The following is a 24,039-nucleotide window of genomic DNA, read 5'->3' as shown; positions in this document are numbered from 1 at the left end:
TAAACACATCTTTCACTCTCTTTCATACCTTTTTGTTGGCTCTGGGGAGATGTTTGGTGATTATGATGCTTCTGTGTGTTGTCGGAGTATTTCTTCATTCCCGAACCTTGTGGTAGTGTATGGGACAACGCGCATATCGTGGCTATCGTTGTGGTTGTTGGTGATTTCCTCATCGTGGTTGTCGATGATTTGTGTAGAGCAACGTGCCGACGGTTGGTTCGTCTTCCGTATTGTTGTTGATTTGTTGATGATTCGTTGTCGGTGTTGGTGATTTGTTGTTGGTGGTATGTTGTTACTTGTTGTCAACATTCATCATAGCTACACCTGCCTCGTCTACCACCGCCGCCAGTTTTTCTTCCATGTCGCTTCCTATGGTATCGATGACCTCCATCAAGCTTGATGAATCGAATTACCCTACTTGGCATCGAGCGGTTCATATTTATCTTCGTGCCCAAGGGAAGACTAATTATCTCATGAGGATCCTCCTCCACTCGAGGACACGACATATGAAAAGTGGAGCCAGGAGGATGCTATATTCGAACCCTTTTTTTCATAGCATGGAGCCAAAGATTGCTGGCCACATTATGTTTCTTGACACTTCCAAAGATGTCTGACGCCGCGCCAAGACACTCTACTCGCGTGAAAATAATTTGACACGGATCTGTGACATTTACTTGGAGCTCCTACGTTTGCAGCATGGCGACCTATTTGTGTCTGAGTATTATTCCCAGTTTTTCACCTTGTGCGAGTAGCTTGATACGTACCTACGCTTCTCCATAGATCCGGCAGTGTTAGCGAGACGACGACGTGACTTGCGCGTCGTCCAATTTCTAAATGGCTTGGGGCCTGAGTTCCTTCCCATTTGTCAGCAGATCGTGGGCCTTGGTTCTTTACCATCCCTGGACAAGGTTTTCTCACGCGTTCAGTGCTCCATGCGGACCGAGACCCCTGGTGACTCCTCTTTTGAGCGATCTGTCCTCCCCGTGCATTCTAGTTATGGTCGTGGTGCACGTGGTGGCCGCAGTTGTGGCATTGGCAAGGACTCATGGGGAGGCTATGGTGTTGGAGGTCGTGGACCCCGATATTGTACCCATTATGGTCTGGAGGGCTCCTCTATTGATTTATGCTACGATCTTCATCGTGAGTTGCGTCCTCGCAGATCTGCTCATGTTTCTGTTGCTACGCCAGAGAGTTCCTCTTCGGCCCCTGCATCTACTGATATTATTGATTCATTGGTTGTCTCCCGTGTTGAATATGATGAGCTCGTGCGTCTGAGAGACAAAGGCAAGCAATCCACTGCCACGTTTACACGAAAAGGTATCACTTCATGTTTCCTACTGTTGCGTCTTCTGGATCATTGGCTCATTGATTTAGGAGCATCCCATCACATGACTGGTAAATCTAGCATTCTTTATTCTTCCCAGTCATATCCCTCCTCTACTGACCATACTTTTACTTTAGCTGATGGGACTACATCCCCTGTGTCAGGGGTTGGTGTAGTCTCCACTTCCACGGGCGTCACTTTATCTTCTGTTATTTGTGTTTTGAATTTTCCCGTTAGTTTACTTTTCCCAGTATCACCGAGGAAAAAAATTGCCATTTACTATCCTATTCATAGGACTTTTCCCAACGTTGCCATTGGAAGTTGTTGCCCCCATGACCAGCCCATGAGGAGAAGAGTAATTCCATTCTTAAGAGGATCGATACCCAAAAACGACCCATGTGAAAAGCGTAACTCCATTTCCATGTGGATCGATATCCAAAATCGGCCCATGAGGATTCACCCATCGAGGCTCAACTTGCCCTTTAAGGCAACTGTCACGCCCCTAAGCCGCACACATAAGACCTGGGAACATGACAGCGCCGTACACCTGCAAGGAAACCTTACAAGTATACAAGGTTAATAAAGCGATAACAAAACCATTCGTATCATAATATCCATAGAGGTCCACAATTGCATAAATAATCCAAATAGTCAAATATTTAATCTTTCTCACTTTAAGAGTCTCAATAATGTCTAAACAATACTCATTGTCTAATGAAACTAAAAGAATCAACTAAAACTGGTAGTCACTAAATCACGCCTGCGCTCCCTCGTTCCGCTCCACGAGGGTCAATGTCTGAAAATGATAAACCACAGTCAGCTGAAAAGCTTAGTGCATAAAGACGTACCACAAAAGTGGGGTCAAAAGCATGCTACATAGAGAGGGTAAATAGGCAAACGAAGATGGAAAAGACTACATGAGGTAATTGATACAAATACAATAACTGAGAAGCAAAGCTTACAAAATCATATTTCGAAGTTTCACATCAAAGAAAGGTCACAAAGTCTTAAGAGATCACTGAAAGCGATCAGAAAGGTACGAAATCACCCAAAGGTCATCGGCTTAGCCCAAAAAGCAAGTTATTTTATCCGACTGCCCGCGGTTCGAAACTAGTTTTTAAGTTCATATACCCGTCAACAGGGTCAACGTATAGCACCCACTGACGGGACCCAAACGCCAACGTATTACCCCCATTGGTGCGGGCTCTTATAGTTCACATATAACCTAAGCCTCACAAAGTCCAAAGGTACGTACAAAGTTCTAAAGATTGTGGTTCACATTAGTTCCACAAGATTTTTCAGAATAGTTGGCTACACAATGATCAAAAGGTTCTTATATCAAAAGGGTCACATATTCAATGCAAAAGTCGTTGGTTTTCAATGAGTACAAAATTCAATAGATTGTATTCAATAAAGGACAAGCATGCAAGATCTAAATCAAAGACTAAGGGTATCATAGGTTTCACACATTCAGAGATTAGAGAACTACAAATCATAAAGGCATATCATTCAATGGCGAATCATATCACTAAAGTGGTACGAAATTACGTACCTTCAATGATCAATACTTTTCTTTTCAAATTCACCTTATTTACCTACAGGGCTACAATCAAGAGTATGAATATTCTCCATGAGTTTCATCATTAATTTCACTCCTATTAGGCATATATATACTCATACTGACACAAGACACATTTTGGTGCCTCTTCGGAAAAGAATCGGCAAACCGTCTTATGGTTCTTTTTAGTATTTTGGAATTATCATCAGTATAGAGTCTCCAAAAAAATTTGAAATTATTTTTAACAGAAAATACTCGTTTCTGGCATGTCGTAGAGTACAAGACCGTGGAAAACGGACAAGAAACGAAGAAGTTATGAATTTTCGAAGTTTCACAATTTCTTTGCAATAATTCCAGATTCGTCCCCGATTTTACCAAAACCTCTACGGACCAAACTTTCTCGTTTTAGCTCCGATTCGCGCGTGGCGGATCCGTTGGATTTGTATTGATGAGAAACTAATCTAATTTCATGCTCGAATCGACACATAATTATTATAAAAAATAATCTAAACTTTTTGGTTCGACCGTTCAAGACAAACTTTTCTAAAAACCAAAACGATCCGATCTTGGGCTCGTTAGGGATTCCATAAAAGGCGAATCCTAAGAAAACCGAGATCAGTCCTAAAGCACATATTAAACGAAATAAAACCTTCGCTTTCATCTTTTTAAGATCACAAAATTGTTGTTTTAGGGTTTCTAATAACATAAATCAATAAAGAACATAGTTATTACCTTGATCTTCGCTTTCTTCTTCCAAAACTCGATCTCCTCTTTCTTTCTCACGAAAATCCTCTCTTGGGGCTGAACAAAATGAGTCTAGGGTTTGATTAAACTCCAAAAAGATGTATTTATAGGCTTTCTTTAAGAAGCCCTAATTAAACTAAAACGCTTGAAGACAAAAACGCCCCTCCTTAATAGGAGAAAATGAATTTTCGTTTATGGTTGTTTTGGGTATTTACATTCTACCCCCCTTAAAAAAATTTCGTCGTAATTTTAAGGCGAAGACCACAACCGCTAACTCCAAATCATGGGTTGGATAATTTTCCTCATACGGTCTCAACTGACGGGAGGCGTAGGCTATAACCTTCTCGTTCTGCATTAATACACAACCAAGTCCTTTATTTGAAGCATCTCTATAAATGGTGAATCCTACTCCGTTGACAGGCAGAGTTAGGATGGGAGCAGTAACCAGTCTTTGCTTCAAATCCAAGAAACTCTTCTCACATTCTTCTTACCAAGCAAACTTAATTCCTTTCCGGGTCAAGCGAGTCAAGGGAGCTGCGATACGTGAAAAGTCTTCCACGAATCTACGATAGTACCCCGCTAAACCCAAGAAACTTCGTACTTTAGCCACATTGTTCGGTCTATTCCAATCTACCACTGCTTCAATCTTCTTTGGATCCACAAAAATTCCTTCCTTGGAGTTTACATGCCCAAGGAAAGATGAGTCAAGCCAAAACTCGCACTTCTTGAATTTTCCGAAAAGCTTCTCCTTTCTCAGGGACAATCCTTAAATGCTGCTCATGTTCTGAATGATTTTTAGAGTACACCAGAATATCATCAATGAATACAACCACAAACTTATCTAATAATGGTCTAAACACCCTGTTCATTAGGTCCATGAAAGCTGCCGGGGCATTGGTTAATCGAAAGGGCATGACTAGAAACTCGTAATGCCCATATCGAGTACGGAAAGCCGTCTTTGGGACGTCTTCCGATTTAATTCTTAATTGATGGTAACCTGATTGAAGATCGATCTTTGAGAACACACATGCCCCCTGCAATTGATCAAACAAATCATCTATCAGTGGAAGCGGATACTTATTCTTTACTGTAACTTTGTTCAACTCTCTGTAGTCTATGCGTAATCTCATACTTCCATCTTTCTTCTTTACAAACAAAATTGGTGCTCCCCACGGTGAAACGCTAGGTCGCACAAAAGCCTTCTCTAACAGTTCTTCTAACTGAGTCTTCAATTCTTTCATTTCCACTGGTGCCATACGATAGGGGCCTTAGAGATAGGCGTCGTACCAAGAGCTAAATCAACAGTATACTCTACATCTCTATCTGTGGGTAGACCTGGAAGGTCTTCAGGAAAAACATCAACAAAATCTCTAACCACTGAAATATCTTCAATTTTTATATCACTGTGATTCACATCAACTACCAATGCTAGGAAGGCTTCACAGCCTCGTCTAAGCAATCGGCATGCTTGCATAGCAGACAAAACAACTGGAGTAGAACGTGCCCCACTCCCTTCAAAATAAAATTTCTCCTCTCCAGGGATCTCGAAATTCACAATTTTCTTATTACAATCCACCAAGGCATAATGGGCTGATAGCCAATCCATGCCAAGGATCACATCAAAGTCATAGAGTTCTAAGAGTATTAGATCCGCTAGCAACTCTTTATCACCAATCCTGATAAGACATGTCTTGCTAATCCTATCAGTCATGAGGTCTTTTCCAACCGGTGTACTGACACATAAATCATGATCCATAGGCACAGAAGGTAATGAATGCAATGTAGCAAATGAAGAGGAAACAAACGAATGCCTAGCTCCAGAGTCAAATAACACATAAGCATGAGAAGATGCAACAAGTAGGGTACCTGAAACCACAGTACCGGCAGTCTGAGCATCCTGGTGTGTAAGAGCATGTAAGCGACAAGGAATGCGGGGCCGGTCAGTCCTTGGCTGAGTTGCAGGAAGAGCTGGAACATTTCGACTCTGGATAGTATGTGTCTGAATAGACTGTGTCCGAGTAGCAGGTGTCTTTTGAACTGACTGAGAGTCGCCCGCCATAAGGGGCACTCAGCAATCCTGTGGCGCATCTCGCCACATCTGAAACATTTACCGGTTGTCCACATACATGACTCAGAAGGGTGATTCTTTCCACAATTTCCACACTTAGGAGCTGGGGTCCTAACAGGTTCTGACTTAGCTTGACGATTCATCTGATTTCTTTGATTTCCTGGATTTCCTTGCTTACCACGAGACTCTTGAAATGATTGTTGTTTTCCAGAAGGTGGATATGGGGATGATCCCCTAGAAGGTTGTCTTCCCTTAAAATCACCATCCCTATTTCTCTTCTTTTGATTCATTTGGGTGAGTTCTCGAGCCTCAGCATGAACTGCTTCGAGCTTCTTAGCTCGATCTACTAACTCAGCATAGGTTTCTAGGGCATTAGATCCAGCAATGCCCTTCTGAATATACATGGCTAACCCATGCTCAAACTTGTCCCTCTTAGTATCTTCATCGGGTACCATCGTCGGGACATGGCGCGCAAGTTTATCAAATTCTGCCTCGTATTCCTCAACGGTCATATTTCCTTACACCAGCTTAGAAAAATCTCTTTGCATTTTATATAGGGTACTCCTTTGGGAAATACTTGGTAAGGAATTCGTACGGAACATAGCCCAAGTAAAAGGGCCCTAATGGTGCTCATACTTGCGCTTAATTCCCTTCCACTAGTGAAGGGCTCTTCCCTCTAACATGTACGCCACAAAATTGACCTTGTCTTCATCTTGGTTGCATCTCATTGTCGTAAAGGCCTTTTCTGCACTTTCTAACCATGACTGGGCGTCATCTGCCGAAGTAGATTCCTTAAAGGATTTTGGCGCCAGTCTCATAAATTCCGATATGCCATACACCTGATGTGGTTGCCCTACAACCTGAGGCTGTTGTACTTGGGGTTGTTGCTGATACTGGTTTGCTAAACCAACGAAGGCTCTCATAAAGTTTCTCATTTCAGCCCGCTCTTGATCTGTTCATTTTGAGGTGCCACAGGTGGAGGCACTGGTGGGTTCGCGTTCTGACCCGGATTCACTTCCTGAGTTTGATTTACATTCTGTGCTGGTTCACCAAAATTCTGAGGTTCCGGATTCACTGGCTCATTCAGGGCCTGATTCTGATCTCCACCAATAATGTCATCTATGGCCCGAGTACGATTCACTCGACCTCCGCAACCGCCTCATCCTCCGCGTGTCGCCATACTATAAATCCAACAAACCACTCAATCAGAATACTACCAATAAAATAAATTACACATATTCTATTTTTATCTATACAATGCTACAAAATATCCCCATTGGAGCCAATATCTACTTCTTTGACTTTTACCCAATCACGAACTCTCATGCTTCCCAAGCGTCCCCGGGTGCAATCAAGTATACAACTGGGCCCTGATTCGTGTGACTGACTCATATGTTATCCGGGCGTCCCCAGTACACATGAATCTATCAAACACTTCCTAATTTGCTCCTTAACTAATTTCCCAATCTCACTCTTAAGTTATTAGATCAAATCTTTCACCTAGGACCTAAAGCCTAGGCTTTGATACCACTTTTCTGTCACGCCCCCAAGCCGCACACATAAGACCTGGGAACATGACAGCACCGTACACCTACAAGGAAACCTTACAAGTATACAAGGCTAACAAAGTGATAACAAAACCATTCCTAACATAATATCCATAGAGGTCCACAATTGCATAAATAATCCAAATAGTCAAATATTTAATCTTTCTCTCACTCTCCCCAATAGCCAATAAAGAAATAAAATAACATAGTCTCAATAATGTCTAAACAATACTCACTGTCTAATGAAACTAAAAGAATCAACTAAAGCTGGTAGTCACTAAATCACGCCTACTCTCCCGCGTCCGCTCCACGAGGGTCAATGTCTGAAAATGATAAACCACAGTCAGCTGAAAAGCTCAGTACATAAAGACGTACCACAAAAGTGGGGTTAAAAGCATGCTACATAAAGAGGGTAAATAGGCTAACGAAGATGGAAAAGACTGCATATGAGGTAACTGATACAAATACAATAACTGAGAAGCAAAGCTTTCAAAATCATATTTCAAAGTTTCACATCAAAGAGAGGTCGCAAAGTCTTAAGAGATCACTGAAAGCGATCAGAAAGGTACGAAATCACCCAAAGGTCATCGGCTTAGCCCAAAAAGCAAGTTATTTTATCCGACTGCCCGCAGTTCGAAACTAGTTTCTATGTTCGTATACCTGTCGACAGGGTCAGCGTATAGCACCCACTGATGGGACCCAAAAGCCAACATATTACCCCCATTGGTGCGGGCCGTTATAGTTCGCATACAACCTAAGCCTCACAAAAGGTGTCCACATATACACAAAGTCCAAAGGTACGTATAAAGTTCCAAATATTGTAGTTCACATTGGTTCCACAAGATTTTTCAGAATAGTTGGGTATACAATGATCAAAAGGTTCTTATATCAAATGGGTCACATGTTCAATGCAAAAGTCGTTGGTTATCAATAAGTACAAAATTCAATAGATTGTATTCAATAAAGGATAAGCATGCAAGACTCAAATCAAAGACTAAGGGTATCATAGGTTTCACACATTTAGAGATTAGAGAACTACAAATCATAAAGGCATATCATTCAATGGCGAATCATATCACTAAAGTGGTACGAAATTACGTACCTCCAATGACGAATACTTTTCTTTTCAAATTCACCTTAAGTTACCTACAATCAAGAGTATGAATATTCTCCATGAGTTTCATCATTAATTTAGTATGAATATTCTCCATGAGTTTCATCATTAATTTCACAACTATTAGGCATATATATACTCCTACTGACACAAGACACCCTTTGGTGCCTCTTCGGAAAAGAATCGGTAAACTGTCATAGGGTTCTTTTAGTATTTTGGAATTATAATCAGTATAGTCTCCAAAATATTTTGAAACTATTTTTAACAGAAAATACGCGTTTCCCACATGTCCGTAGAGTACAAGAGCGTCGAAAATGGACAAGAAACAAAGAAATTATGAATTTTTGAAGTTTCACAATTTCTTTGCAATAATTTCAGATTCGTCCCCGATTTTATCAAAACTTCTACGGACCAAATTTTCTCGTTTTAGCTCCGATTCGCGCTTGGTCGGATCCGTTGGACTCGTATCGACGAGAGGAATCCAACTAATCTAATTTCACGCTCGAATCGAGACATATAATTAGTGTAAAAAATAATCTAAACTTTTTTGTTCGACCGTTCAAGACAAACTTTTCTAAAAACATGAACAATCCGATCTTGAGCTCGTTAAGGATTGCATAACAAAGCGAATCCTAAGGAAACCGAGATCAGTCCCAAGGCACATATTAAACGAAATAAAACCTTCGCTTTCATCTTTTTAAGATCACAAAATTCATGTTTTAAGGTTTCTAATAACATAAATTGATAAAGAACACAGTTCTTACCTTGATCTTCGCTTTTTTCTGCCAAAACTCGATCTCCTTTTTCTTTCTCTCGAAAATCCTCTCTTAGGACTGAACAAAACGAGTTTAGGGTTTGATTAAACTCCAAAAAGATGTATTTATAGGCTTTCTTTAAGAAGCCCTAACTAAACTAAAATGCTTGAGGACAAAACGCCCCTCCTTAATAGGAGAAAACGAATTTTCATTTAGGGTTGTTTTGGGTATTTACAGCAACAGCCCATCAATACTCATTGACTTTCGTAACCCAACTCGCAGCTCATCTTTCAAGCAATGCTTGCAGCATCAATGACAACACATCGGTAACCGTCATCAGCATACACTCAACAACAGATTATTAACTTTTGACAACGTGCATCAAATCGTACTTTCGGTTCTTAATGAGACATTTCTTGTATTCAAACATATGTCGATTTTCAATCCACAAGTTTTTGAGAGGGCATGTTAGAAAACATTAGATCTCGCCAATGGATGCTAGACTGCTATGATTTGTGGACACGGACACAAGTGTCGCATGTCGACACGGACACGGAGTGTCGGACACAGCAAACCCCCAAACTTTAGAAACGGCGACACGGCTAAAATAGAAAGTATATGTAATCATGATTTGTGGATGTGGATTCGTGTGTCCAGTTTTGACACGGATACGGGTTGTCTAATTGAGGTAAACACAATATTTAATAAAAAAACAGAATGTCACACTTGACACGGTACAAAAACATGCCCACACACCCACATTAAGTCTAACACTTCCAGAAATACAAGTAAAAGTGTCCAGAGGAGTGTCGACACGTGTGGACACGTGTGTCATGTCGGACACGGTAGGACACGTGAGTCAGCAATTAATTCTAAGTGTCGGCCAAATCATAGTTAGACTGTTAGAGTATATGTGATCATCATATCTCACTGTTGGATTAGATTAGTCTTGCTTAGGCAACAGGTTATATTAGAATTTTTCTTTATCTTGTTCTAAGTTTATCATTATCCTTTTTATGTTTGTCCCTTAAGTTCTCTATTTTAGTACTGATTAGAGTTAATTGTAATAAGAAAGATTAATGAAATTAGTTTTTAACAAATGTATACATCAACCAATTCTCTTCTTTGCCGCGATGGCTTGGAACATTTCTTAAACCTTATAGGTTGAGGTTTCAAGGATTGGTGTAGGCAATTAGAAAACAAATGTATACATCAATCTCTCTCATCAAACCTTCTTTGGAAAGATATCTTCTTCTCCTAATATTAGTGTTCATTGGTTGGAAAGATATCTTCCTCTTGTATACATCAATCTCTCTATTCAAACCTTCTTTGGAAAGATATCTTCTCCCAATATTAGTGTTCATTGGTTGGAAAGATATCTTCCTCGTCTAATATTAATGTTTATTGGTTTGGCGTTGATTAAATAAAAATTCATAAGCATTCATACGCTGATCATAAAGTTATTCTGTAAACTGTTTTCTTATGTTCTGGATTTACTGAATGTTTTCTTAAATCAGGACTTGTCAGGGGTGTAGACCTTTCAAAAGAGCTACTCTATTTGATTACACCTGTTCCACGCTACAATCTGGAGAAGGTAGATGTTCTTTTACAGGGGTTTATTGAAATCCCCACTTGTTTGTTGCAGGTAATTATCTCTATCAGAACACTATGTTTCTTTTCCTGATTTTCTTTAGTGTAAACATTTATAACGCTTCATTCTTAAGATTTTAGTTTCTTATACTAGTTTTCTTTATGATAAACCTTTATAATGCTTCCTTCTTAAGATTTTAAATCTAATGCTTGATCTGCACTCACAGATTACTTAGTTTTGTAACTGTGTATCAAGGATGCACTTGATTTTGCCTTAATTTATGGGTTCACTTCTATATCATTACTTAGCCTGTTTATTAATTTTATATTTGCTTAGCAAATTAGCATCTTTGTAATGAATATATAATCATTTTTCTTTTATGATCAATTAACATGGTGTCAGAGCTTTGTTTGTTAATAGTGCTCAAGCATTTTGCTTCCAAATCAATAATTTTGTATGCTTGACCTATTCCACAGTCAATTCTTTGTTTTGCAGCAACTTATTGTTGGACTTATCCTTCTAATAATAATAAAAGTTATACTTTTTTGCCCTTAATTCAGTCAGATGTGTGGGTTCCCTTACCTTTATTGTCTGCTTCTAGATTGTTGTTTTATTTTTGAAAAAATAGATTTTGTTAGTTTATCTCGTTCATTGATGATCATTCTCATCTTAGATAGATTTAATGAATTATCATGATGAGATCACACAAATCTTTTACAAAATGATGCAAACTTAATTTGATGCTAATTTTTGAATTTTGAAGGATGTGAGTACTTATGCCATGATTTGAAGGAGTGTTTCCTTGATGATGGTATAGAAAGTCAATTTCCTTGCTCTTACGCACCACAAAAATGGTGTTGTGAGAGACTAAAAAAACCATAATCTATTAGAAGTGACTCGAATACTTCTCATCAGGATGAAGGTACCAAAAGTCTATTGGGATAAAGCAGTTTTAACTGCATCTTGTATGATTAATCAGATGCCTACTCATGTATTGGATGCAAGTTATCCTCTCAAACTTCTCAAATCGGATAATTCATTGTTTCCTCTCCCTTTAAAGGTCTTTGGGTGTGTGTTTTTGCATGTTTTGGGTCCAGTAAGAAACAAGTTAGATCTCCTATTTAAGAAGTGTGTATTTTTTGGATACACTATTTTAAAGAATACAAATGTTAATATCCAGTCACTCGGAAACAGTTTGTATCCAAAGAAGTCACTTCTAAAATATTCTATATATTTTTCCTCAAGTGAAATGATTGCACCTACTTCTAAGTCTCCTATACCTCTTTCAGTTGCTCGGCAGATCGGCATCTTGACAATATATTACAAGTTTACATCAGGATAAAATCTCAAATCCAACAAACAAACCAATCCAAGGAACACTTACATTCATATGATTCACCAATCCAAGGAACACCTACATTCATATGATTCACTAGGTATCCCTTCTTCTTCTTTTTGAATGGTCACTAGGTATCCCTTCTTTCTCACTTGGTATTTCCTCTATCCCTGAATTGTCCTCTTTTGATTTGCCTATTGTTCTTCGTAAAGAAAAGAGGACTCGTGCTTGTTATCCTTTAATTTTTTATTTTTATTTTGTAGCTCACTATCCCCTTCTTTTCAAGTAAATCTTGTGTTTATTTATTCTATCTCTATTCGTACCAAACTTGAAGATGTTGTTGCACATTTTATGTGGAAAAAGGCTATGGTCCAGGAGATGGAAGTGCACACTTGAGAAATAAGGAACTTGGGATCTAGTTCACATATTGACGGGAAAACATGAGGCATGCAAGTGGGTTTATATGATAATTACAGATTACATAGATATAAAGCTCGCCTTGTGTCAAAAGGCTTCACAATCCACACCCCCCCGTTCTCTCCGCCGGTTGCTATGTTAAAACTCAATGCACGCTCTTCTATATGTTGCCTCCACACACTATTGGCCGTTACATCATCTAGATACAAAGAATGCACCTTTTCACGGAGATCTCTAGGAGGAAGTCTACATTGTGCTGCCTCCAAGATTTCATCCTCATGGGGAGATTGAGAAGGTGTGTGAGCCATATACAGGTTGAAGTAATCGGCAGGGCCATGGTTTGAGCGACTCAATACAACTCTTTTTTTAGTACAACTTTCAACTGGTTACCTATGAGTCTTCATCAGGAAGACATCATGTACTACTACCATTCTGATAGTGCATGTGGGCGACATTGTGCTTACTGGGGATGGTTCAGGAGAGATTGAAAATAACAATATTTGTGGAGTGTTTTTGAGATCAAGGATATGGGGTATATTACCTACTTTCTTGGGATTGAAGTCGGTCATTCAAAGCAAGGCATCTTCATTTCTCGAAGCATGTTTGAGACCTCCTCAACGACATTGTTTTACTGGTGGCAAAGTCATTTGACAGTCCGCTTGAGGTTAATCACCGTCTCTTTACTAAGACTACAACTCTTCATGATACTTCCAGATAATAGTGATTGGTTGGATAGCTGATATATCTGGCCATCACACATATGTCATGAGTTTGCCTAGTCAATTCATGTATTTACCATGTATTCATCATTGGGAAGCTACTCTTCAAATAGTTCGCTATCTCAAAGGATCTCTAGGAAAAGGTTCTTTGTATCAAAATCATGGGCACTTGAAGGTAATGGGATATTGTGACGCAGACTGGGCGAGATCCCCGGATGACTAGAAAATCAAGCACCGGCATAAATGAGAAAACTACATGTCATTTGTTACTAAACGAGAATGTCTTAATTGGGCAGAAGCATTGGAGCTGTATTTGTGGAAACATACGTCGAGGGATGAACAAATAGGTTAGATTACCAGGACAACTTTGGATGGACGTGTCTTTGGTGGTTAACGCTTAAGCAGAAACAATGCACATTTGGGAAAACTACATGTCATTCGTTAGATTGATATGATAGTTCGATTTTTTTAAAAGGTCTCTCCAAAAATTGTTAGAAATGTAAAATACTACTAGGTAGAACGATTGAAGAGGAGAAAGTCAAGAAAACCAAAGCTCGTGTGATAAAATCATCTGCTTGCCTGAAGATCCCGAAACCTTGGTGAATGGACCTAGGCAAGCAAGTGTACAAGAGACAAGCTACTTCCTTAATCAAGGCTTGTGTCCAAGGATTGATAGCACGGAAAGTGTAGACATCAAGCGACATACAAGAATTGTACTCATTATCCAATGACAGTTTCGATAGTACACAGTTCGCCCACATTACTTGAGGATTCAGAAAATGGTCGTCATCCTTCACAATTGGTTCTGTCAGACGATGGCTCGTAAACATTTTATGAAGATCAAGGGCAACAAACTTTGTTCAACACGCCTAAAATAGGCGAATGGTTCAACATAGTCAGCAAAAGCTTCAAATTACGGCACCAAAGTCATCGATTGTAGTGTTTGGGTGCCAAATTTTTACTACTTACTCGAGGTCGGACTTTGGAAGTGGTGGAAATGAATTATGGTGTCTAATGGGTGTGGCGCATTTGGAAGGAGAAAAATAATAGAATTTTTAATAATAAGTAGAAACGAATGGGTAGACTGGTATCATAGGTAAAAATGAACTAATCCTTTAGGCAAAGAAGAGTAAGGTAATGTCCTCACACCCAACCCAATAAATATTAAGTAGTTGGACACTGGGCGAAAAGACCAAGAAATTCTTCAAAACCACAATGGGAGTCACCACTGCGAGAGTGGATAAAACTGAACTTTGATGCAAGCTCAAATGGTAAATCGGGACGAGCCATGATGGGAGTGTTTTCAGAGATAATCATGGCATTGTTTTAATGACCTTCTCTGGGCCGTCTGGAGAATGTGATTCAAATGAAGAGAAGGAGAGGGATCTTTTATGCGGTCTTCAAATTTTCATTTCTTCTATTGAAGGGAATCTAAACATAGAAGGGGATTGGGGTTGGGCCTGGAGCTCAATGGTTGAGGCTTTGATTCTCAACATTGAGGTCACAGGTTCGATCCCAGCTTACCTACCAAAAAAACATAGGAGAGGATTCCTCTAATGTCTTATTAGCTTGTGTGCTAAAAGAATCACGGGCACCTTGGAGGTTGGCAAGGATTATTTTGGAGGCCTTAAGATCGTCGATCAAGCCCAGACTATATTGGGAGAGTACCATCTGATGGCCGAGGAATCCCAGATTATTAGGAGATTGGAACGGCATCCATAGTAATGTGGACTAATAATATTTCACTTTGGCTCCGTTTCTTTCGACGTAAAAAGGGTGTAAAACAAATTGTACACTCACTTTTTCACTTAAAAATGGGACGTTAAATTTGTTTTATGCCCGTTTTACTTTGGTTATTTCATTTCTCAGTCTTCTGCTTTTATCGGTTTTGTATGAGTCCATAGCGGCTAACCTGGAATTGACTTGTCGATGAATGGCAGCGAATCAAAGAAGTATAAATCGTTTATTGATTTCTTATGGGAAGACCGTAGCCTTATGAGAGGATAGGTATTGCTCTAACAAAAGCTATTTCATTCTTTGCCCCAATGATGGCCTTTCTGATCGCTTTTCAGCCCTCGCAGGCCTGCTGAATCGGAAGTGGAGAGTCGAGGCACTAGTATGAAGCCATTATTCCATCATAGACAGATCGGCAAATGAGATGGCAGCCGTTTTGTCAAAGGACAGGGTTGAGAGAGACCAATTACTAATAGGCAACGTTTTCGATTCTATAGGGGAACCCATATGTAAAGTAGGAAACAAGTGCATTATTGACGAGAAGCCACAAAAGGCGGAAGGAAAATCAGGGTGTAATCTGCATCTTCTCTCTGGTTGTAAATTTATTTTAGATGAAATAAATTAAGAGGTTGTCACTCAAAAGAAAAATATCACCATAACGACTGTTTTAAAGAAACAAAAAGTCCCCTGATAAAAGTAGCAAACATACCGCTAGATTGGTACAGGTGGCAACATTAGGATGCCTATTTAGCGACACTCCCAAAACAGGAAAATCTTTATACTTTTTCCTTTATTCTACAAAATGCTCGGAAATTGGTTAACCTCTGCACTAATCTGTACAGTCAGACTATATGTCATTGTTAGTTATTAAGTTCTTGCCCAATGCTAATTTTACAGTTAACCACCATATATTGTTATACCTACTGACAGGAGATTCATTTGCTATCTAGGATTCTGATCTCTTCTTCTTTCTGTAGTTTTAACTGTTAATCTGTTTTCAGCTTCTTATTCTAACCATTTAAAGTTTCTGTAGGTGCGTGGATGTATGTCACCCTACATTTCTATGGACGTGCTTCCTGCAAATTAGAGCTTATGGCGCGCCAGAACTTCTATGGACGTGCTTCCTGCAAATTAGAGCTTATGGCGCGCCAGAACTGTTAAGCGCCCTTAACTTAAACTTAAGTTACTTTAAATTTAACACATGCTTTCATTTTTGGCTCTCCTGATAGTAAGATTTTTATATGTAAATAAATCATTATAGTTAATTAACTTATTATAAATCAAATTTGAGAATTAATTAAAATATTTTGGTGAATTGACGAATCTTTCTTTTTGAGGTATGTTAAATCTGACACTCAATACCGGTTTCTGATTCTCGTACTCGTAGTGATGCAGCATAGTCTATGGTTCTCTTATCGAAGTTTATCAAGGTCTCCCACACAGAGTTTAAGAAAGATTACATAAGAGATTTACTACAGTACTAGGGTCCTTTTTCCTACTATTAATCAGATTTTTTTTTTTTTTTGAATGGTATTTGATGGGGACGAAAATAACCACCCAATCAGAGAGCTCCACGCGTAAAAAGGCCCTCAGATGCCAAAAGGGCAGGAAAGTAACTCCCCGCACTCAACAAAAGACCCCTACAAGAAGTGGTATTTACGGCTCAATGCCACCCGCTCAAGGGCAGTATGGTAATCATACCATAAGGGAAATTACGAATTAGCCCTAGCACACCCAGCCACTCTAAATAGGGGTAAAACCCAGAAGGTAAAGGACACAATTCCCAAAAACTTACTATTTTCATTTGGGTTTTCCTTATCTGTTGTGGTCACTGACTTAAGTATCGAAGGGCCGTCGTGGTGGATCCCCTCCGCGTTGGTCTTTTAACCGTTCTCTCTCGTGTGTGTGTGTGTGTGTGTGTGTGTGTGTGTGTGGGACAAAGTAGCGAGGACAAATCAAGATCGTCCATCTGCTCCACCTCCAGCTCAGCCATAACCAAATTTTGACCGCAACAGATTGGCTCCATCCGTGGGACCCTAACATAAAAGTCTCCCGGGGTCCAGAAATGGTAGGAGCTCGGAGAGGTGCACACATCAGCTCTGCTCTTGGGGGGGGGGGGGGGGGTACAATTCAATCCAGGGAGCAGAAACACCAGGCAACGAATAGCATCACAGATCGTCGTCCCACAAAGAGAGGATGGATTTGAACAGCCACCAACTCAACCTGTAACACAGGCCACCCCAACAGCAAAACAGTTCAACACTTTAGTCCAGCAAATGGCTAACCTCGCTGATCAATACCGAAGTCTAGCTGAGAATTTAGCCGCTCAGGCAAGACCGGATAACGGACTACAGTAATCACATAGGACTTCTAACGCGCGGGTAAAGGAAGCCAGGAGAAGAAACCGCCGCTCCCCTATGCCAGAGCGCCGACACAGGAGATCAACACGCTCCATAACCTCTGCATATGCAAGAAGAAGTGAAAGACAACGGTCGAGGTTCGCAGAACGCCACCCTAGTGAAGAAGCACATTCCCGAGGACAAGATCATCAGAATCATCACCCTCGGAGAAGCCCAAACAGTCAATCAGGGTTGACCTCAGAATAAAGAGTTCATCCGAAAATACAGCCGAGCTCCATATTTTGTAACGTTTAAAGGATTCTCGAAAATCCTAAGTTGTAGTTCGTACAAAAGAGAACGTCCGACGAAACGCCGATCCTCTCAAAGCAACGGTTGGAGGACGTCCAAAATAAAGAGTTCGTCCGAAAATCCAGCCGACCTCCATATTTTGCAACGTTTAAAGGATTCTCGAAAATCCTAAGTTGTAGTTCGTACAAAAGAGTACGTCCTACAAAGCGCAAATCGCCGATCTCCTCTCAAAGCAACGGTTGGAGGACGTCCAAAATAGAGAGTTCGTCCGAAAATCCAGCCGACCTCCATATTTTGCAACGTTTAAAGGGTTCTTAAAAATCCTAAGTTGCAGTTCAGCCCAAAGAGCCTAAGTTATAGCTCGGCCAAAGGAGCTCTTACAAACGAGTCCGGCCAAAAGAGCTCGTCTAAAATCTACGGTTGGAGGACGACCAAATAATGAGCTCGTCCAAAAAACCAGTCGAGCTCTATATTTTGCAACGTTTTTGGGATTCTAAAATCCTAAGTTGTAGCTCGGCCGAAGGAGCTCGTACAAATGAGTCCGGCCAAAAGAGCTCGTCTAATAGCTACGATTGGAGGACGTCCAAATAATGAGCTCGTCCAAAAAATCAGCCGAGCTCCATATTTCACAATGTTTCTGGGATTCTTAAAAATCCTAAGTTGTAGCTCGGCCAAAGGAGCTCGTACAAACGAGTCCGGCCAAAAGAGCTCGTCTAATAGCTACAGTTGGAGGACGTTCAAATAATGAGCTCATCCAAAAAATCAGCCGAGCTCCATATTTCGCAACGTTTTTTGGATTCTTGAAAATCCTAAGTTATAGCTCGGCCAAAGGAGCTCGTACAAACGAGTCCGGCCAAATGAGCTCTTCTAAATGCTACGGTTGGAAGACGACCAAATAATGAGCTCGTCCAAAAAACCAATCGAACTCCATATTTCGCAACGTTTTTGGGATTCTTAAATCCTAAGTTGTAGCTTGGCCGAAGGAGCTCGTACAAATGAGTCCGGCCAAAAGAGCTCGTCTAATTAGGGCTGCAAATGAACCGAGCCGAGCCGAGCTTTGGGGCGTTCGGGCTCGGCTCGTTTGGTTTTTATGAAGGCTCGTGTTCGGCTCGGCTCGTTTAGTTTTCGAAAAAGCTTGGCTCGGCTCGGCTCGTGAAATATTCGAGAAAGCTCGGCTCAGGCTCGGCTCGGCTTAAGCTCGTCTCGTCTCAAGAAGACAAGAATGATAAAAACATACATTTTGTGGGATTTGAACCCAAGCCCCCTCTAAATCAGGCACCTTAACCACTCGGCCAAACTTTCATTTGTGATAAACAACCCACATTCTTTTATTTTATATATAAAAAACAAACATAATCCAAGCTTTAAAGCTCGACTCGGCTCGTTTATGAACCGAGCCTAAAAAGCTCGCGAGCTTTTCCGAGCCGAACTATACAAAGCTCAAGTTCGGCTCGTTTATGAACCGAGCCTAAAAAGCTCACGAGCTTTTCCGAGCCGAACTATATAAAGCTCAAGTTCGGCTCCATATTTCGCAACGTTTTTGGGATTCTAAAAAATCCTGAGTTGTAGCTCGACCGAAGGAGCTCGTACAAACGAGTCCGGCCAAAAGAACTCATCTAATAGCTACGGTTGGAGGACGTCCAAATAATGAGCTCGTTCAAAAAACCAGCCGAGCTCCATATTTCACAACATTTTTGGGATTCTAAAAAATCCTAAGTTGTAGCTCGGCCAAAGGAGCTCATACAAACGAGTCCGGCCAAAAGAGCTCGTCCAATAGCTATGGTTGGAGGACGTCCAAATAATGAGCTCGTCCAAAAAACCCACCGAGCTCCATATTTCGCAACGTTTTTGGGATTCTAAAAAATCCTAAGTTGAAGCTCGTATGAAAAGTGCTCGGCCAAAAAACCAGATGAGCTCCATATTTTGTGGCCAAAAGAGCTCGTCCAAAAGAGCCCCTCCAAAAGAGGTCGGCTAAGATCTCAAAAGAGCCCGTCTAATAGCTACGGTTGGAGGACGTCCAAATAATGATCTCGTCCAAAAAACCAGCCGAGCTCCATATTTCACAATGTTTTTGGGATTCTTGAAAATCCTTAAAAGAGCTCGTCTGACGGAGCTCAACCAAAAGAGCTCGTCTGATGGAGCACGGCCAAAGGAGGTCGTGTAAGACCTAAAGCTCATCCGAAAAACTAGATGAGGTCCCCATTCTGTAGCATCTCAAAAGAGCCCGGATGAAAGACCCCGGCCAAAGGAGGTCGTCTGAGACCTCAAGCTCGTCCAAAAAACTAGATGAGCTCCCCATTCTGCAGCATCTCAAAAGAGCCCGGATGAAAGAGTCCGGCCAAAGGAGGTCGTCTAAGACCTCAAGCTCATCCGAAAAACTAGATGAGCTCCCCATTTTGCAGCATCTCAAAAGAGTCCAAATGAAAGAGCCCGACTAAATGAGGTTGTCTAAGACCTCAAGCTCGTCCGAAAAACCAGAAGAGCTCCCCACTTGCAGTGTTTCAAAAGAGCTCGGCCAAAAGAGGTCGGCTAAGACCTCAAAAAAAAAAAAAAAGCTACACTCCCCCAGACCTTAAAAACAGCCTGAAGGAGTGGGGGCCAACTGATGGGGATGAAAATAACCACCCAATCAGAGAGCTCCACGCGTAAAAGGGCCCTCAGATGCCAAAAGGGCAGGAAAGTAATTCTCCGTACTCAACAAAAGACCCCTACAAGAAGCGGTATTTACGGCTCAATGCCACCCGCTCAAGGGCAGTATGGTAATTATACCATAAAGGAAATTACGAATTAGCCTTAGCACACCCAACCACTATAAATAGGGGTAAAACCTAGAAGGTAAAGGACACGATTCCCAAAAACTTACTATTTTCATTTGGGTTTTCCTTATCTATTGTGGTCACTGACTTAAGTCTCGAAGGGCCTTCGCGGAGGATCCTCTCTGTGTTGGTCTTTTAACCGTTCTCTCGTGTGTGTAGGACAAAGTAGCGAGGACAAATCAAGATCGTCCATCTGCTCTTCACCTCCAGCTCAGCCATAACCAAATTTTGACCGCAACAGTATTATTAATCAGAATAGCTGTTTGCCTTGTGAGAAAACATAGGAGTGCTAGATATAGCTAAATTGTTTATAGTCGGAAGATGATAGACCTCATGGAACATCAGTAGCTTCATTTATTTCATTTATTTTCTTTTCTCTTGCTTATTTGAGCTTGTCTTCATTGGTATCATGACCCAAGTTGTTCTGCCCTCTTCCGTAGACGTTGTTCTAAGGATTGGCAGTGGTCTTGCTCTTGCTATTGTATCATCTTTCTTTATTTAATATACTGGTAGACGTTGTCCTAACCCCACCTTACCCATAAAAAAAATAAAACATAGGAGTGCTCTTCATGCTTAAGTCTTTGATTCAGAGACGCACATTTTTTTGGGGTCTAGTTTGGGCCTCGTGCTACAAAGTTTAACTGTTCAATCACCAACAAACCAACAAACAATAAACGGGCATTCAGGAAAAAGTTTAGGATAATGAGGAGTGTCAATATCAAACTTGGGAGTTGAGATTTTTTTTCTTTTTTTGAAAATGTTTATTTAATTGGGTCGAGGGGTGCAACTCCAGACTCGGTGAGTCAGCCTGGCAACCTCTTAGAATGGAACTGAGTAGTCCTTCAAACATCACACCCCCAAGTGGGACCCCGATAGCTCGAGTTACAAGCAATTAGGGAGTTAAGATATAGTTTTCTACCTGTCGATGCCTCTTCTTTCCCCTACTTCACCATGAATTTGGGGTAGAAATCCTTGGATAAGCTGTTCTTGGGATTGCTTACCCTTTTTGTATAGTATACCCTACCCATCGGGGCTGTTCTTGATGCTAACGGAAGATGGCTTGCTATCCGAGGATAAAATAAACCCAGTGTTTTTGTAGCATACCTATCCATTGGGGCTGTTACTTATGTGAATAGAGGATAGCGTGCTATACAAGGATAATATTTCATATACTAGACTAAGCTCAACGTTAACCCCCAACACACAGATTTTCCTCTTACTTACCTTTACTCCTGAAGTGGATTCAAAGCATTAATGGATAACGTTAAACTTGTTCAATAGATGGCCATCAAATAAAAGGTTGTCGTCAACAAAATGCAAATACGAGATCCAAAATCCAATTGGTAAAGTTGGAAACCTTCTATGAGACCCAAGAATTTAGCTTTACTATGAAACTAGTTGCAGACCCGTGCGATGCACAGGGCGAGAAAAAAAAAATACTTTAAAACTGTTTTAAATAAAGATGCATTTTAAAAGAGATCCGTGAGGATAAATGTTGATAACCCTATAAAAAAAATTAAAAAAAAGCTATATGTACGAACAAATTTGGAATTAATGGGCGAGAAAAATTATAAATCAATTTTTATAAAGTCGTAGAAGCATAAACCAATATATAAATTAATTGCAAAAAAAATGCCTTTTCTTTATGAAATAAGACATAGCACAATAAAAAAAGAGTACCTGGTGTCTGTTATAATGGTAGATTTTGAGCAGAAGATATAGGGAAAGTTGTAGAAATGGGATGGATGAAGGGTAGAGGCAACGAAACTATATTTAAATAGGTATGGTAGATTTTGAGCAGAAGATATAGGGAAAATTGTAGAAATGGGATGGATGAAGGGTAGAGGCAACGAAACTATATTTAAATAGGTGGAGTTCAGGACGCATTTCTGAAAAGACATAACGTATGGGTGGGTATTTAGAAATTATGGATGGAAGGGTTGTGATCCTTCGTAGGGTTTGATTGGAGAGAGAGAGAGAGAGAGAGAGAGAGAGAGAGAGAGAGAGTAAAATGGTTAGAAAAGCTCTGTGAATAGATGCATTAACAAAAAGGGCTGAAATTATGGATTGAAGGGTTGTGATCCTTCATAGGGTTTGATTGGAGAGAGAGAGAGAGAGAGAGAGAGAGAGAATAAGACGGTTAGAAATGCATTAAAAAAAAGGCTGAAGTTAAAAAAAAGAAAAAGAAGGCTGAATGCGGTATGCAGAGGGGTGCCACACCCTCAGCGTACCACATCCAGCTTTATATATATTATATAGTTACTCAGCGCCAATGCACCCAAACAAAAGGAAGTTAGCAGTTTCCCTTGCTTTACTTTTCTTGAAATTAGATGATCTATTATCCAAGATAAAAATTCATCATGAAAATTTGTATTCCATGAACAAAATTAGTTGGCTAAGGGAGACGAACTTGCCCATAAACTTTTCTAATTTACTACTACAATAACAAGCTCACATACTCCTACAAGGAAAAAGTAGTTAAATTCTTTAATCTCCAAAATTTTGTTACCTTTTGTAAGGGATTGTGAAGGCTATAGAGGATGGCGACAATCAGAGAGCTTGCAAAGACCATTACAAGACCAAATCGCTAGGACACCAAGCATTAGTGTCATTGATAATTTATTCAAAAAGGGAAACGGCAAACACATCCAAGATCATGGCTGTAACGTGCTCGAAATTAAAAGCAGGCAGTTTCATCCACAAAAGATAAGATTAAATCATACCACAAGCTCTTTGAGGAGCCTAGATGATGTACCAAGAGCCTATATGATGTTCCAACTTCCAATAAGTACGTTCAGCCTAATTTCAGGACCTTAACACCTTAAGACTAAAAGGAACCAGCTTTACTCCATTCGTAGAAGACCATGATGCAATTATTCTTCAAATCTACTCCGAAAGTATAATTCATAGATGGCTAAGACCACAGTAAATTATACAGTTCTAGAATAGATAACTATTGGCAGATGAATTACATCAACATCCCTTCCTCCAGTCATTACTGGTAGTATAGGAAATACATATTTCAGTCTCCCTTTGTAATCCACACATACAATCCTCAGTCTTGATCCCAAACGAGACATATACGCTCAAATCACTGAATTGTTTTTTCCTTGAAGCATTAAATCTGCCAATAGAATATACAATTTATCCAGGCATGTATTTTAAACTATTCATGGTGGGAAACTATGCCATATTATCATCAAAATCTCACAGTAACTCTGTAAAATCAACTAAAACCAAGACCACATCAAAACAACATATTAATTGATTGATTTCAACACAAAAACAATTCGATTCCGAAATAGTAGCTGAAGAGAAGCGGATCAGGAGTATCTGTCGCTGCTACATTTCTAGGGCAACCGGCAACGACGAAAAGAAAATAACCGAGATGCCTGGAAATCAAGCACTAACCAAGCGTACATGGATTACATGATCTTGACCGTTGATATGGATCCATGACGGGCCATCTACGGATGATCAAGTGATTTTGTGATCCGATCAATTGGTCGCACCCTGATCGGACGATCCTAGGTCATTGATTCAGAAAGTACCATCAGATCATCTAGGGTCGTGGATTACGTGAAGGTGGTACTTCAAAAGTTCCACCCTTGATATTTGATCCAACAGCAGCCTCTTAAAAAGTGGGCTGCTGTTGGATCAAATATCAA

The 24,039-nt window shown here is 40.3% G+C and overlaps 1 protein-coding gene across 2 annotated transcripts in view; it reads left to right on the top strand.

Moving 5' to 3' along the window:
- LOC143855316 (polynucleotide 5'-hydroxyl-kinase NOL9-like) overlaps window positions 1–20,754 on the top strand; it is a 51,736-nt gene extending 30,982 nt beyond the window's left edge. The window contains exons 8-10 of one of the 2 annotated variants that reach the window (XR_013237827.1): window positions 10,628–10,755; window positions 15,941–16,063; window positions 20,531–20,754. Coding sequence is in view for 1 of the 2 variants with exons in the window: in XM_077365497.1 (XP_077221612.1) it covers window positions 10,628–10,755; window positions 15,941–15,994 (182 nt within the window). In the remaining variant the exon portion in view is untranslated. Of the gene's footprint in view, window positions 1–10,627; window positions 10,756–15,940; window positions 16,233–20,530 lie in introns of those variants that run through there. The other variant, XM_077365497.1, reaches the window with a different exon arrangement.
- Window positions 20,755–24,039: the final 3,285 nt, after the last annotated feature.

The sequence above is a fragment of the Tasmannia lanceolata genome, unplaced genomic scaffold (genome assembly GCF_043159265.1).
Source record: "Tasmannia lanceolata isolate RefF3 unplaced genomic scaffold, GAP_Taslan_0.1 ptg000003l, whole genome shotgun sequence".
In the NCBI taxonomy this organism is placed as follows: domain Eukaryota; kingdom Viridiplantae; phylum Streptophyta; class Magnoliopsida; order Canellales; family Winteraceae; genus Tasmannia; species Tasmannia lanceolata.
This window is presented reverse-complemented; position numbering and strand designations above follow the sequence as displayed.